The sequence below is a fragment of the Gopherus evgoodei genome, chromosome 6, assembly GCF_007399415.2.
Source record: "Gopherus evgoodei ecotype Sinaloan lineage chromosome 6, rGopEvg1_v1.p, whole genome shotgun sequence".
In the NCBI taxonomy this organism is placed as follows: Eukaryota; Metazoa; Chordata; order Testudines; family Testudinidae; genus Gopherus; species Gopherus evgoodei.
The window spans coordinates 29,609,853-29,624,098 of NC_044327.1; the positions used below are offsets into that span (position 1 = coordinate 29,609,853).

Genomic DNA, 14,246 nt, shown 5'->3' on the forward strand with positions numbered 1-14,246 from the left:
CCTTCGTGCTTTGGCCACCATTCCATAGGACATCAATGCTGATGACACTTGTTAAAAAAAGTAATGCCTTAATTAAATTTGTGACAACTCCTTAGGGGAGAATTGTGTGTCTCTGGCCGTTTTACTCACATTCTGCCATATATTTCATGTAATAGTAGTCTCAGATCATGAGGTGTTGTACATTTTAAGAACACTTTCGTTGCAGATTTGAAAAAATTGCAAAGGTTTCAACCGAAGGTTTAAGAATCTGAAGTGTCTTCCAAAATTTGAGAGGGATGAGATGCGGAGCATGCTTTCAGAAGTCTTAAAAGAGCAACACTCCAATGTGGAAACTACAGAATGTGCACCACCAAAAAGGAAAATGAATCTTCTGCTGGTAGCATCCGACTCAGAGGATGAAAATGAACATACATCGGTCCACACTGCTTTGGATTGTTATTGAGCAGAACCTGTCATCAGCATGGACACATGTCTTCTGGAATGCTGGTTGAAGCACAGGGCCGGCTCCAGGGGTTTTGCCGTCCCAAGCAGCCAAAAAAAAAAAAAAAAGCCACGATTGCGATCTGCAGCAATTCAGTGGGAGGTCCTTCGCTCTGAGCAGGAGTGAGGGACCCTCCGCCAAATCCCTGAAAGTGCCGCCCCACTCCCGAGTTGCTGCCCCAAGCACCTGCTTGATAAGCTGGTGCCTGGAGCCAGCCCTGTTGAAGCGTGAAGGCACATGTGAATCTGTAGCACATCTGGCATGTAAATATCTTGCGACACTAGCTATGACAGTGCCAAGTGAATGCCTGTTCTCACTTTCAGGTAACATTGTGAACAAGAAGTGGATAGCATTATCTCCTGCAAATGGAAACAAACTTGTTTGTCTGAGCAATTTGGCTGAACAAAAAATAGGACTGAGTGGACTTGTAGGATCTAGTTTTACATTGTTGTCTTTTTAAATGCATTTTTTTTGTACATTATTCTACATTTGTAAGTTAAACTTTCATGATAAAGAGATTGTAGTACAGTACTAGTATTAGGTGAATTGAAAAATACTATTTCTTTTTTACAGTATAAATATTTGTAATAAAAATAAAGTGAGCACTGTACATTTTGTATTGTGTGTTGTAATTGAAATCAATCTATTTGAAAATGTAGAAAACATCCAAAAATATTTAAATAAATGGTATTATTGTTTAACAGTGCAATTAATTGCATGATTAATCACAATTTTTTTAATTGCATGATTAATTGCAATTGATTTTTTTAATCACTTAACAGCCCTAAATATAACATTTAGGAGACAGGCATGAGGGCATTCTATTATGCTTGGATGTTTGGCACTCTGCACTCAGTTACAATTCTGGGCCTGATTTTCAATAGGTCCTTAAGTGAGCAAGTATGTGTAGACTTATAGATGTGCTTGCTAACACTTTCGATTCTCATGCATATAGCTAGGAAGATAATGTGGAAGTTATATCCATTAGGTCCACACCTTTGAATGCTTCCTACTTGTTTTACAGCATGTCTCTATACTCCATTATGTAACAATCAAGATCATTTGATTCAGGAGCCACATTATATGCATTGTCTGGTAGGAGCCATATGAAATGCTATACCAGAACAAAGTAATGTTCTTCCAGTCCAGTGTTGTGTCTGACCGTGACTGATACCAGGTGCTCCAGAAAAAAGTGCAAAATCTACATAGTTTAAACAAAGAAAAGTGGAAGAATTAAGGTGTCATATTCAATCTTAACTTTGGAATCACCTGATACTTGAATGTTTAACTCTTCAGCTTTAACATTCACATAATAAGATATTGCACTTTTCATAGCACTCAAAGTGCTACTCCTGGGGGAATTCTGCACCACTGCATGTGCACAGAATTCATGTCCCCTGCAGATTTCTTTGCTTCCCTGAAGAAAAAGGACTTTCTGACTGGGAAGCAAAGGGAAGCTGCAAGAGGAGTCACACACCACTCCCTAGCTGTGCAGGTACATCATTTCAAGCAGCCAGTAGAGAGGTAAATCACTGCAGGGCTTGTAACACCTCTTACCCCGAGCCGGGATCAGCTGCTAATCCTGGCTGGGCTGGAGGAAGGAGAGGACGGAACTTCCTCTTCCCCAGCAAGGAGTGGATGGGGCTGTGTCAGACCCACTCCCAGAAACCTCCCTCAGCTGCAGGAAGCTCAGCATCCTCCCCTGCTTCCTCCCTCCATTGCTCCTCAGCTGCAGAGGGAGGGGTCACTGTACAGCGAGCTGTCCCCCCCCATCCACCCAACCCCTGTGCATCTGGAGCTGCCAAAACCTAGACAACCCGGCCAAGCCTCAGCCCGTAACCCAGAACCCACCTAGCCTTTCATACATGAACCCCACCCCATTGAACAACCCCTGCATCTAGGGCCCCCCTGCACCCAGAGCCTCTGCCTCTGGCCCCCCACCCCTGCACCCAGACCACCCCCACTGAGCTCCTTGCACTCAAACCCCCACCCTGATGAGCCCCACTCCCATGCACCACAATGAGCCCCCACATCCAGATACACATGTCACTGACCCCAAACTAGCTTCACCCAGACCCCAACCCCACCATGCCCCCAGCAACCTGATCCCCCTGCTGAGCGCCAATCATTTTCACCTGGAAGCCTATGCAGAGTCCCATTGCTCCTGCACCTGGAACCCCTGCAACAAGCCTCTGTGCATCCAGATCTTCCCACACCTATACCCACCACTGAGCTGCCTGCAGCCAGATTATCCCACACAGAATCCTCTCACCCCACACCTGGATCCCCCCATACTGAATCCCCCCACACTTGGATCCTGCCTGGTTGAGCCTGCCTGCCCGCCCCATACCTGGTGCATCTGGAGCAGAGGGCAGGGACCCAGGGTGTTCCTAGAGCAGGCCCAGGCCTTGTGCTGTGTGAGGGTCAGGTGCAGCCTCACCACTGAGTCCCTGTCTTGGGGTGGGGAGCTTGCAAGATGATCTCCCACTTTCGTACAGCCAGTGCCCTGCGTTCCCCACTGCCATGGTGGAGCCTCTGCACTTATTTATTGACAAATAAAACTGGCAGAATTGTGCAGAATTTTAAAATATTGTGTGCCCAATTTTTATTTTTTTGGTGCAGAATGCCCTCAGGAGTAACTAAGTACATTACAATTCAGGTGAAATGGCTAGCAAAGGCTATGCACCACTTAATTCATTTAATCACTGAAAACATGTCTTAAGCGGTCTATAGGCTTTATATTGGCACTCTACACAGAGGTGAATATCACTCATTCATGAAACAAAAGTAGATAATTATCGATATCCCTGTTTTACACATGGGAAAACTGGAGCAGAGGGATTAAGTGTCTAGCCTAAAGTCACAAAGTAAGTGTGGGACAGAGCTAGGAATGGAACTCAGATCTCATCCATTCAGAAGTAGATATAGAACATAAGAGTCAAGTGTCTCCTCTTCACATCTGAAGACACCCTCGATAGTCATACACACAAAAGAACATTAAGGTTGCAAAATCAAGCACTGAAAAGCTAGGAAATGTCAGAATTTAAGGTTGCCGGTGAAACCTTAATTTGGCCTTTCTGAACATATAACTTAATATAGTCTCCTTGCTAAGCCAGCCAGCCCAATTCCTGCCCCTTCCTGTCCCAGCTTTCCTCTCCCCACTACAAGCCTCACAGTTCCAATCCCCCATGTCCCAAATTCCTTATCCCAATCAAATTCCCCAGCTCCATCTTTCATCTCCTCTAGAATTTTGAACCAGGCAGTTTCCTCCTCCATGCTGCCTAGATCCAGCTGTAGAGGCATTGACAGCACAGGAGACAAAGGATCCCTGTTCTCAGTTCTGGTGCCCAGATCCAGCCGGGTCCACAGCAGCCCAGAACTACAAGTGCAGGAAAATCTCTCTCTCATGCAACAGCAATTTCAGGGATTTTTAGCTCTTAGACTCTAGAAAGTCTTTACTGAGCATGTGCAAACTGCAAATTACATAGGCTTATAATATGGCTAAATCTGGATGGATTTTCATAGAGACAGCAAAAGGCATATCCCTGATGCAAAGGCTACCTCTCTGCCAAATTTCAAGTTCCTTCTCCAAACATGTGGGTAGTAGTGGCCCCTAAACAACAAATATCACCAGAGTTTTTTAATTTGGACAAAACACTGTATTTTTCATAGCCCATTCGTTCAAAATGGCTGATCTGTTTGGCTGAAATTAAAATAATAATAAAATAATATTAATAAATAATAATTCAGCCAGAAGCAAACACCCTGGAGGATTTCTGTCCAAATTATTAAAATGTGAGAAACCTATAAGCAATTGAAAAAAAAGTCTTATAATTGGAAGTGTCAGGCCATCACAATCGTTGGAGTTACTAGCTCTGCCTATAATATTCAATTCTGTTATATCCATTCTTAGGTCTTATTCCTGTACTTTGGCTCATTCCCACCAAACATGGATAAAGGTACTTCTTATTCCTCTCTCCTTAACACTAATTCAAGCTGTCTTCATAGATTTTCTTTAAAGGAAGGGGTGTTAGGTAACACAAAATCACTCATTTAAAAATTTCTTTTACATATGAAAGATTATGCTGTCCTACACTATATAAGGATTCAATATTCATGGGGAATTTCCTTGGCTAAACCTTTTTTCTATTTAATCATATAACTACATTTGTCGTCCATATCTGATTTAATAAGTTCACTTTTTAGTTTTGATATCATGCTTTTGGGGTCTTTAGAACAGCGGTTCTCAACTTGCAGCCTCCATGCAGCCCAATTAGCACCCAGTAGGGGTCCAGCTCAGCAATGTGCTAAAGATTCCAGGCCCCCAGTTGCCCTGATGTGCAGTGGGCTCCAGACTGCCGGCCTCTCTGCACTGCAGGGTCCGGGTTGCTGCCTGGCCCCACACAATAGGGCTCGGGATCCAGGCTGCCGCCCAGCCTCACACAACAGGCTCGGGGTTTGGGCTGCTGGCTGGCCCCCGGACGGTGTGGTCCAGGGTTGCGGCGGAAATTGGGAGTGAGGTCCTGGCTGCCCCACAGCCCTGCACAACGGGGTCCAGGGTCACGGTCCCTTCCCCCCACCTGGCTTTCTGCTCCTGGCCCCGCTCTGTGGAGGGGTCTCCGGGTAGAGGGCACTGGGCATAGGGGTTTGTAGGGGACACTGTGGTTCTCAACCTGCGGCCCAGATAACACTTTGTGAGCTGCATATGCGGTCCACAATGATAAATAGGTTGAGAATCACTGCTGTAGAGAACATTACTGCTTTCTCAGTCTTTGGAAGTAGTCTTTTGAAATCTGTCATCCCTTAGAAATTTGAATTGTAGGACTTTTTCTCTACAACTTTGCATCTTGTGTAGTTGTTCATAGCTGTGCAAATTTAGCGCAGAGTGGGTGTAAATTTTTTCTTTTATTTCTGACTAAAAAACTGACTAGACATATTCCAGCTGCAGGCAAAGTGTCTTCAAAAGAGGTCAAAAGCAGAGTTACTTTAAATGTGAAAACATCAAATATTTCTTGGCATCTGAAAGGATTAAAGAATTTGGTTTTGTTTGTGAACAGGCTCACAATTTTGTTGTGAATTAAAACTGGTAAGCCATTCAAAATGAGTCCAGCTATTATGCCTAGACTATGATATTTATGCATTCTTAGGTAAATAAAATAAAAAGACAAATAAACCAAACACATTACAATATTATTCTAATATAGCCAGAGTTAACAGTTCCATATACTATAATAAGACAAATGATATATCCCACAAGGCAATGATCATATTTTAAACTTCTATGTGCACTATACAAAACTCTGTAAAGAGCACATGCCCCAAAAGAAAATTAATATTGCAATTCAGCATTCATTATAAACTTATTTTCATTTGATTCCATCTTTCTCAAGGAAATCTCTGGGCTGAAGGCTGAAACATTCCTTGAACCAGCACAGCAAGCTCCCGCAAAGGGCTTTTCTACAGGGAAATGTCCCCCGCCTGCCCCCATTATACAGTTATACTAAATTAAAAGACATTGGGATTGTAGCTATTCTCCATATCTTGAGGGGTGGAATGGTATGGGAATTGTCTATTCTTTGAAGTCAGGAGAGCATAAAGTGTCTCCCAGTATCCTGTGTTCACAACAGGCTACTTGCATGGGGTTAAGCTGGTGTGTTATATGTAAGACTAAGATTTTGTCATGGATATTTTTAGTAAAGGTCACGGACAGGTCATGGGCAAAAAAGAAAATTTCACGGGAAGCCGTGATCTGTCCCTGACTTTTGCTAAACATATACTTGACAAAATGGGCATGTGCAGATCCCTACACCACCTGAAGCAGCTTGGAGCCCCTAGGAGCTCCCTGCAGCAGCTGCCCTGCCACCTGCAGCTCCGGGGGTCCCTTGCTGCCGATGGGGGCTGGGACCTGTGGGGTGCCCCCACCTCCCATGTTGCCTGGGAGCTGCAGGGTACCCCCATAGGCAGTGGCTGGGAGCTGTGGGGTTCCCCCACCATAACCAGGGACTCTGGGATTCCCCTGCTGCTGCCAGCAGCCGGGGGCTCGGGAGTTTCCCCGCTCAGGGCTCCAGTGTCCTTTGTTGGGCAGGGGCTCAGGGATTCCCCTGTTGCTGTAGGTCAGAGGCTCGGGGATTCCCCTGCCGCTGGGGGCTCGGAGGTTCTGGGGCTCAGAGGTCCTCTGCTGGTGGGGGCTCGGGGATTCCCCTGTCCGTGGCTTGGGTTTGGGGGTCCTCTACCGGCAGGGGCTTGGGGATTCCCTCATTGCCCGCCAGCATCCAGAGGCTCCCCCACCAGTGGCTTGGAGGTCCTCTGCTGGCAGGGGCTCGAGGATCCCCACACAGCGGCTGGGGACTCGGGGATTCTGCTGCCAGTAGCTGGGGGCTCAGAGGTTCTCCCTTTGGTGGCTGAGACTTGGGGGTCCTCTGCCGGCACTGGTTTCCCCTGCTGCCACTGGTAGCCAGAGGTCTCAGGGATTCCCCTGCTACCACTAGTAGCTAGGAGGTGGGGGGCAGGGACAAGGCTCAGGGATTCCCCTGCTGACCACAGGGTACGTTGCCCCCAAAGCAGCTTGGAGCTCGAGGGCCACCAGAGGCAATGGGGGAACCCCACCACTTCCAGCCCTCGCTGCTGGAGCGAGATCTGAAGCTCCCAACCACCACAGAGGGTTACCAGATGTCCCGATTTTATAGGGACAGTCCTGATTTTTGTGTCTTTTTCTTATATAGATACCTATTACACCGCCCACTCCCATACCCAATTTTTTACACTTGCTCTCTGGTCACCGTACCACAAAATGAAGTTACAGATTCCCTGACTTCTGTGACCTCCGTGACTAAACTGTAGCTTACGTGAGCACATTACAACAGTGTTCTCCGGAAATCTTAACCAGCATAATGGCCATGCTGATGATGGAAACCGTGAATTTGCTGTTTGCTATTACTACTTCAGTTGGGGCAGGGTGGGGCTGTGCGGGGCGGTGCATCAACACCCCTAGTTCCAGCACCACTGGACTTTCTGCTTCTGAGGCCGGCAAACATCTTCTCCTTGTCCTCTTCCTGCCCTTCCTCGCAAGGCGAGCGGGACTTACAGAGCTCCGCGCGGGAGAAGAACTCACCCCCCGCCCCCCTTCTTTCCCCAGGACCCCAATCGGTACCTTACTGCGCATGCGTACCTCTATCCTGTCGGGCCCAGACCGAGATCGTTCCTTCTGTCTCCAGCCATTGGGAGCGTGATGCGTCACAATGCTCTGTCCTTCCAATCGGAAGCACCGCTCTGGGGTAGAGGGGTGGGACAAGGCCGCCTTCGTGTTGTTACCGGAAGTGGCCGTTGTACATTTCTCCTTGAGCTGAGGGCGGGGCGGCGTGGGTTTTTTGGTCATCTCTGGGTCCTAACGCCTAGCCTGTCCCACCGTCAATCCCCACCTAGCCCGGACTCCGCTATTAGTGCCTGCCGGCCGGTCCGGCACTACCGGCCACTGCTCCCCAGCGCTGCTGCCCCGCAGAGGTGGGGGACAGCGGGGAGACTGGGCGAGCAGGGGAGGGCTGATGGCTTTGGGAGTGGGGCTGATGGAGCTGGGTCGGGAGGCAGAGGGGGCAGGAAGAGAAGGGGGCTGACGGGAGAGGTGGGGCTGAGGAGCCGGCAGCTTATGGGGGAAAGGGCGTGCAGGGGACTAATGGAGTCAGATGGGGCAGTGAAGGCCCAAATATTGACCTACCTTAAAATTTTTCTGGGACCTATAATCTGTATTGTGACTTTAAAACTAAAACACCCCAAACCCACAGATGAATGCGTCATCAGGGAAATGGAGGGATACAACCTACAAAAAGACAATTTTATGTGTTTCACTCCCCTTCTATTGTAAATTTAGAATCAAATATTGTCCTCAAAAACATGCATTTTCAGCTCCAGCATAGGGGTATAGTTCTTTTTGCTGTCTCTGATTGGCTTCAGTGGAGCTATATCTGGTAGTAAGCGTTAACGTGACTGAGCCTAAAGTAAATACAATTGATTTTTTGTTACAATGAGAAACAAACTGCCCTTTTTATGTTATAGGTTTTAATATATCCATATGATGCAAAGAGAAGAGTTATCTTTGAAGTGTCTCAGTTTCTGTAAAAGAATATAATTGAAGATTATGTTTGTTATCCGGACACTATAAATATAAAAGTTGGAGATTTGTCATAATGAATTCTACCCCTCCAATCAGTTACACTATTCCTGAAATCAAACGGTGAGCTTCAGTTCCTTATTTTAAAATCCGGTAATTTATATTGTCTTTCTGTGAGAATTTACATATCATTTGTGCTAATCTGATACAATTTGTTTGACAACAGCTAGGCCTGAGGGCATAAGTGATATCTCCAATTAAGTGCAAGAAATGCTAGGAAAGCACAGAGGTATTTAAAAGGAAAAAAAGGCAGTGAGGCAGAAGGGGTCATCAAATACAGTTAGGCACATTTGTACTGAGTTACAAAAGTCTTTCCTTTGCCAGACAAGATGTCATTTGGTTACACCTTATAGAAAGTTCAGTTATAGTACTAATCCTAAATACTTGGGGACTGGGAAGACTCTGTTCAGAACGATTGTATACTGAACTGAAACTTTGACTTTCTGAAAACCTTGAGGCATGTCCCATGGGACTGAGAGTCCTCAAATTCAGACAAGAAATTCTCTGTCAGCATCCTTGCAGTGGACTGTCATGCAGGGGAGAGAATCAAACAGTTGGCATAAAAGCCCTACACAAACAGTTGAAAAATTAGGCCATGGTATATCTGTCATTCATCAGTTCAGTACCTAGACAAATTTTGGACCTAATTTTCAGAAGTAATGAGCACCACCTCTAAAAATTTCTGCCTTTAGTTTATAGTTAAGTAAATGATGTGGATTGCCCTCTGGAAAACCAAATAGTTTATTGGTTTCTCAAGTACTTTCAGTTGGTTTATTAGAGTGAGTGGAATGCATAATCACTTTTTTTTTTTAAATGCACACCATGGAAGGCTGCATTTGCAGACTCATGGCCATGGATATGGCCCTTATCATTCACATCAATATTTTTGTTTTGTTGAGTACACATTGTCTTGAAACAATAGCATCATTAGCGAGAACCTTGATTCATAATAATAACATTGATCCTAAGTACTAGCTGTTGTCATTTAAATCATGATAGTACAGGATTCCCAACTGCTTTGGCAGTGATAGCAGAATTCTGTGGTAGATCCTTTTTCCTAGAAACATGATCTTTGGTTAGGGTAGATATGCAGAATCCCCCTTTGGCTATACAAGTTCAGAAAAAAACCATAGCTAATTAACAAGTGGAAGAAAAAAAATCAATCTCTTAGTTGTGACAGATAATTACACTACTTTGTCAGGTGTGAAGAAAACCCCCTAAGACAACTTTTACAATATTGTAACCAATATGATTGCAGTACACAACTGAACTTTCAAGTCAACTTATTGATTTGCTGAGTTACCTATGTTAAATTCTCATTACCTTGCAATGTAGTATTCAATAGCTATTTCATTTGCTCTTGTTTTTCTTAGAATTTTAGAGAAAGTGTGAAAGATGGCATTTTGTGTATGATTTTGGTAAAAGCATATTTTCTAAATGATTATCCATCAGGAATATTAAAGAATGCAAGAACACTTTGAACAAGGCTGTTCCGTCATCTCACAATTACTTTTATGATAGAAACAAACAGCTTCTGTTATTCTTATAAAAATCCATTTGTTTGTATGTGTGTGTTTGTTCAGCCTTACCACCTTCATTCTCTTTAGTTATCTCCTCCAGTTATCATTGTCATTGTCTTAGTTAGAATCCTCTGTTCATCATTTTATATGATGTGTGTACAAGGAATAGCTCCCACACAGGGTGCATGGAAGGTGTAAAATATCAGCAAGTCTTGTGTGTTGGACACTCTGCCGTGGTTGTTGTGATTTATTGCATAGCTGAGGCATATGCTCTTCTGTATCTGCACCTCTCCTGTTACTCTATTTAAAAAAAACCAAACACCATTTCAGTGTTAATAGGTTGTTTGAGTATAAGTACACAATCTAAAATGTCTAATTTAAATTACATTAATTTTAAGCCATTTTATAATAAATATTAGAAGTTGCTACCCTAATGCCTTAGTTGTTTTGCTGAAAACCTCCGCTTTGAAGTAAAAGCAGCTCAGTCTAAAGCCATTCTGAAGGGGCAAGAGCTATTAATATTTTTGGTAATGTTTTGATTTTCATGGCAATCAAATTAAATTTCGTTATGGAAGAGCTCCTTGTTGGATGTGATTTCAGAGACAATGTAGCAAATACTGTAAATAAAAATTCAGTAATTTGCTTTATGCTGCTGTTTTTGGTTTTTAATAGTACTTCCAAAACTTTATTCCATGGCTGTAATGTCCAAACATGAAATATACAACTTTGCCAAATTGGTCTGACTTTTTTTGCTTGTTGGTTTTGCTGTTTGTGTGTTTAGGCCCCAATTCATCAAAACACTTAACCATGTAATTAAATCTTTTGCTGAATCAGAGCCTAGCAGTGTGATATGTTAACTGTTCTAGACAACCTCTTCTTCATCTGCTGCTGGTTTGGGGAAAATGGCTTTCCAAAAAGTTGATGCATGCACCTTTTTGATGACTTCAAAAAGGTGTAAAATAGTACTTTTTTTTAAAATATTTTTAGTGTGCTCTTCCTGTAGGCAACTTTACAGTATAGAAAACTAAAATTAAAAACTGAAACATTAATAATGTCATAAAAATTTAGAAGCCTTGACAGGCAGTGTTCCAAATCCCAAACTGGTATAAACTGGTTTGCTCCATTTACTCTGGACTATACTATGAAAATTTAAACTTAAATATATAATACAGGAAAGCTTTTCTGTTCTACATAGACATCTTGGGTTTCTGGCTACCATGTTATCAGAACTTCATGTATCCTCTGGATCTAAAAGCAGGAACTTTTGACTGCTTAGGCCAAAGACAGTTTTTAGCCTTCATGTCCTGTTCTCCATAACTCCTCTGTATGTACAATGGATACTTCACTTTGACACAGAATACATGGCTAATAATGCAGCCTGATTTTCCTGCTACTGACAGCCTTGTCTTAATGCTTCATTTGGGTTCTATACCACCTGTGGCATCTTGCCACTGGATTATAGTCTTTGGGGGCAGCAGTGAATGATTCCTTGATACAGACAGGGGCCTCTAGCACTGTTGTAATATAATTAATGACTCTTTGTACACACACCAATGATTCCACTGACCCCTTGTGGTAGAGTGAACCTCTACAGCACCCCCTTGTGGCATTGAGTCTCCTTCACATTCCCCTTTCCCAAGGGGACTAACAGTTTTTGCTTTCTCAGCACCCCCCAGCAAGGTGCTAGTTACAAATTTAAAGAATAGCCTCAGATGCAACATAAAAAGTGCCTTCTGCCTCCTGGTTCAGCTCTCATTTATTTCCTGCTCTCCTACAGAGCTCAAACTCATAAGGCTTTTTTCCATCAAGAGATGTCTCCCTTCTTCCAGGACCTGTCACAGGAGCCAGCATTTCTCCTTCAAGTGCTCTGAGAGTTAACCTTCTCCCACCAGAGGTCTTGCAGCCGTTTGTTAGAAATCCCATGACCCAAACTCAGCTGGGCCTAATAATTAAACAAGGCCATCTGATCTGCTTCACATCAGGATCAGCTGGGGAGGGGATTTGTGAGGGGGAAGGTGAGCATGGGCGAGTCTGAGCCTGACTTGCCCTAAAGGCCTTTGACATCCCTTCTGTAAGATTTCTGCTGGATTCACAGCTGTCAGTATTTGCTACAAAATCATTCTCCTCATCTTCAAAGCTCTTAGAGCCAAGCTCTTATCTAACTTGTTCCCTTCTTTCCTTTTATGCCATACTTTTTTAGCTTCCTATATTTTCTGGTTTCCTCTCTGTCCCACACTTCCTCTTTTTCTTGGTTGGAGGCTGATCCCTTGTGCTGCTGCCCCAGAGATGGTCTGCCTCCCTACCATCTCTGATTTACCCCCCCCATCCATTTTCAAAACATCGAAAGCCCAATTGTTCTATACTGCCTACAGCTATCAAGATTTTGCAGTGTTCTTCCCAGTAGCTCTTACTAATTCTAGCCCTTCATACCCTTCTTACCCATATTTGATTTTCCTCCACACTCTTAGCTTCTTATTGTAATGGCTGTGAAATGTGAGGTATTTGTGTATAATACATTATATTTGAAGTTATTTCATTTTTAGCTATGTTATGAATTTCTTGTCACTGTGCTTTTGCCTCTTAACTGTTTTTTTTGCTTCCTCCTCTGTTGATTCCTTTGGGTATAGCTCCCATAGTAACACTATATAGCTGTTGTGGTTCTGTTGCACTGAATCCAGGTGCAGTTTTGCAAATGTTCATTATCTCCCATATTTAGTAAGTACATTTCACCCAGAGGAATTATTATCTGTGACACAAGCAAGTGGCCTGATTTCATATAAAAACAACAGACACTGTGATATGAAAGTAGCCACAGTATAAATATTAGATCTTAAAATATATATGGGACACTGTCAAGACAATTAGATGCTTAAAATAGATTTTTGCCTAAATTACTAGTAACACCTTGAAACAATTAAAGTTGACAACATTTTAAAAAACAAACAGTGTTAAGCTATTATGCTGGGTTTTTTTTCATGTTATCAGATTGGACAGCAACATTAGATCCATAAATATCTCTCTCTTGTTCTCATTCATTGGAAACTGTAGTATTGTTTGGTAAATAGGATGTTTATTTTTATATTTAAAACTACAGCAGTTTCTGGTGATATTTTCAATATTTTGTTTAGGCCAAAATATATAAAACATCAGTGTTGCTAATTGTATGGAAAAATCATGCAAGCTTTTGTAGGTCAGTTGGGTTGCCAACTTCCTAATCGTACAAACCCCAACACCCCTTCTCTGCAGCCCTGTCTTTGCCCTGCCCTTTTTCGCTCCAACCCCCTCCCTTTGTCGCTCACTCGCCCCCACCCTCACTCACTCTCACTGGGCTGAGGTTGCATTACAGGAAGGGTATGAGGGCTCCAGCTGGGGGTGTGGGCTCTGGAGTGGGGCCAGGGATGAGGGGTTATGGGTGCAGGAGAGGGCTCCGGACTGGGGCAGGATGTTGGGTGGGGGAGATATGGGCTCTGGACTGGGAGTGCAGGCTCCAGGTGGGGCAAAAAATGAGGGGTTCAGGGTATGGGAGATGGCTGCGGGCTGAAGCAGGTGGTTGGAGTGCAGGGGCAAGAGGGTATGGGCTCTGGCTGGGGGCGTGAGGTCAAGCTGAGGGGTTTGGGGTGCAGGAGGTGGTTCCGGATTGAGGTGTTGGGTGTGTGTGTGGGCTGTGGGAGGGAGTTTAGGTGCGAGAGAAGATTCTGGGCTGGGTTGTGGGTGCGGGGTCCTAGCAATGCTTATCATGTTTCCTGGAAGCAGCTGCCAGGTCCTTGCGGCTCCTAGACACATGGGCAGCCAGGGAAGCACCGCTTGCTGCCCTCACGCCTGCAGGTGCCACCTCCACAACTCCCATTGGTTGCAGTACACAGCCAATGGGAGCTGTGGAGCCGGCATTTAGGGCGGGGGCAGTGCACAAAGCCTCCCTGGCCACCTATGCACGTAGGGGCTACAAGGACCTGCTGGCCACTTCCAGGAGCCGCACAGAACTAGGGAAGGCAGGGAGGCTGCCTTAGCCTTAGGCCTCTATTGTGCTGCTGACCAGACTTTTAACAGTCTGGTTGGCTGTGGCAACCAGAGCCACCAAGGT

At 44.4% G+C, this 14,246-nt stretch overlaps 2 protein-coding genes across 13 annotated transcripts in view; one reads left to right on the forward strand and one right to left on the reverse strand.

Annotated features, from left to right (window-relative positions):
- PSIP1 (PC4 and SFRS1 interacting protein 1) overlaps window positions 1-7,740 on the reverse strand; it is an 81,962-nt gene extending 74,222 nt beyond the window's left edge. The window contains exons 1-2 of one of the 3 annotated variants that reach the window (XM_030567239.1): window positions 7,650-7,740; window positions 1,602-1,682 (exon numbers count right to left, since the gene is read on the reverse strand). The gene's annotated coding sequence lies outside the window, so the exon portion shown is untranslated. The remainder of the gene's footprint in view (window positions 1-1,601; window positions 1,683-7,649) is intronic. The other 2 variants (XM_030567240.1, XM_030567242.1) reach the window with 2 other exon arrangements.
- A 78-nt stretch (window positions 7,741-7,818) lies between these two features.
- CCDC171 (coiled-coil domain containing 171) overlaps window positions 7,819-14,246 on the forward strand; it is a 274,485-nt gene continuing 268,057 nt past the window's right edge. For all 10 annotated transcript variants that reach the window (XM_030565906.1, XM_030565904.1, XM_030565900.1 and 7 more), the window contains exons 1-2: window positions 7,819-7,981; window positions 8,531-8,708. In XM_030565906.1, coding sequence (XP_030421766.1) covers window positions 8,662-8,708 — 47 coding nt within the window. In that variant the 5' untranslated portion in view covers window positions 7,819-7,981; window positions 8,531-8,661. The remainder of the gene's footprint in view (window positions 7,982-8,530; window positions 8,709-14,246) is intronic.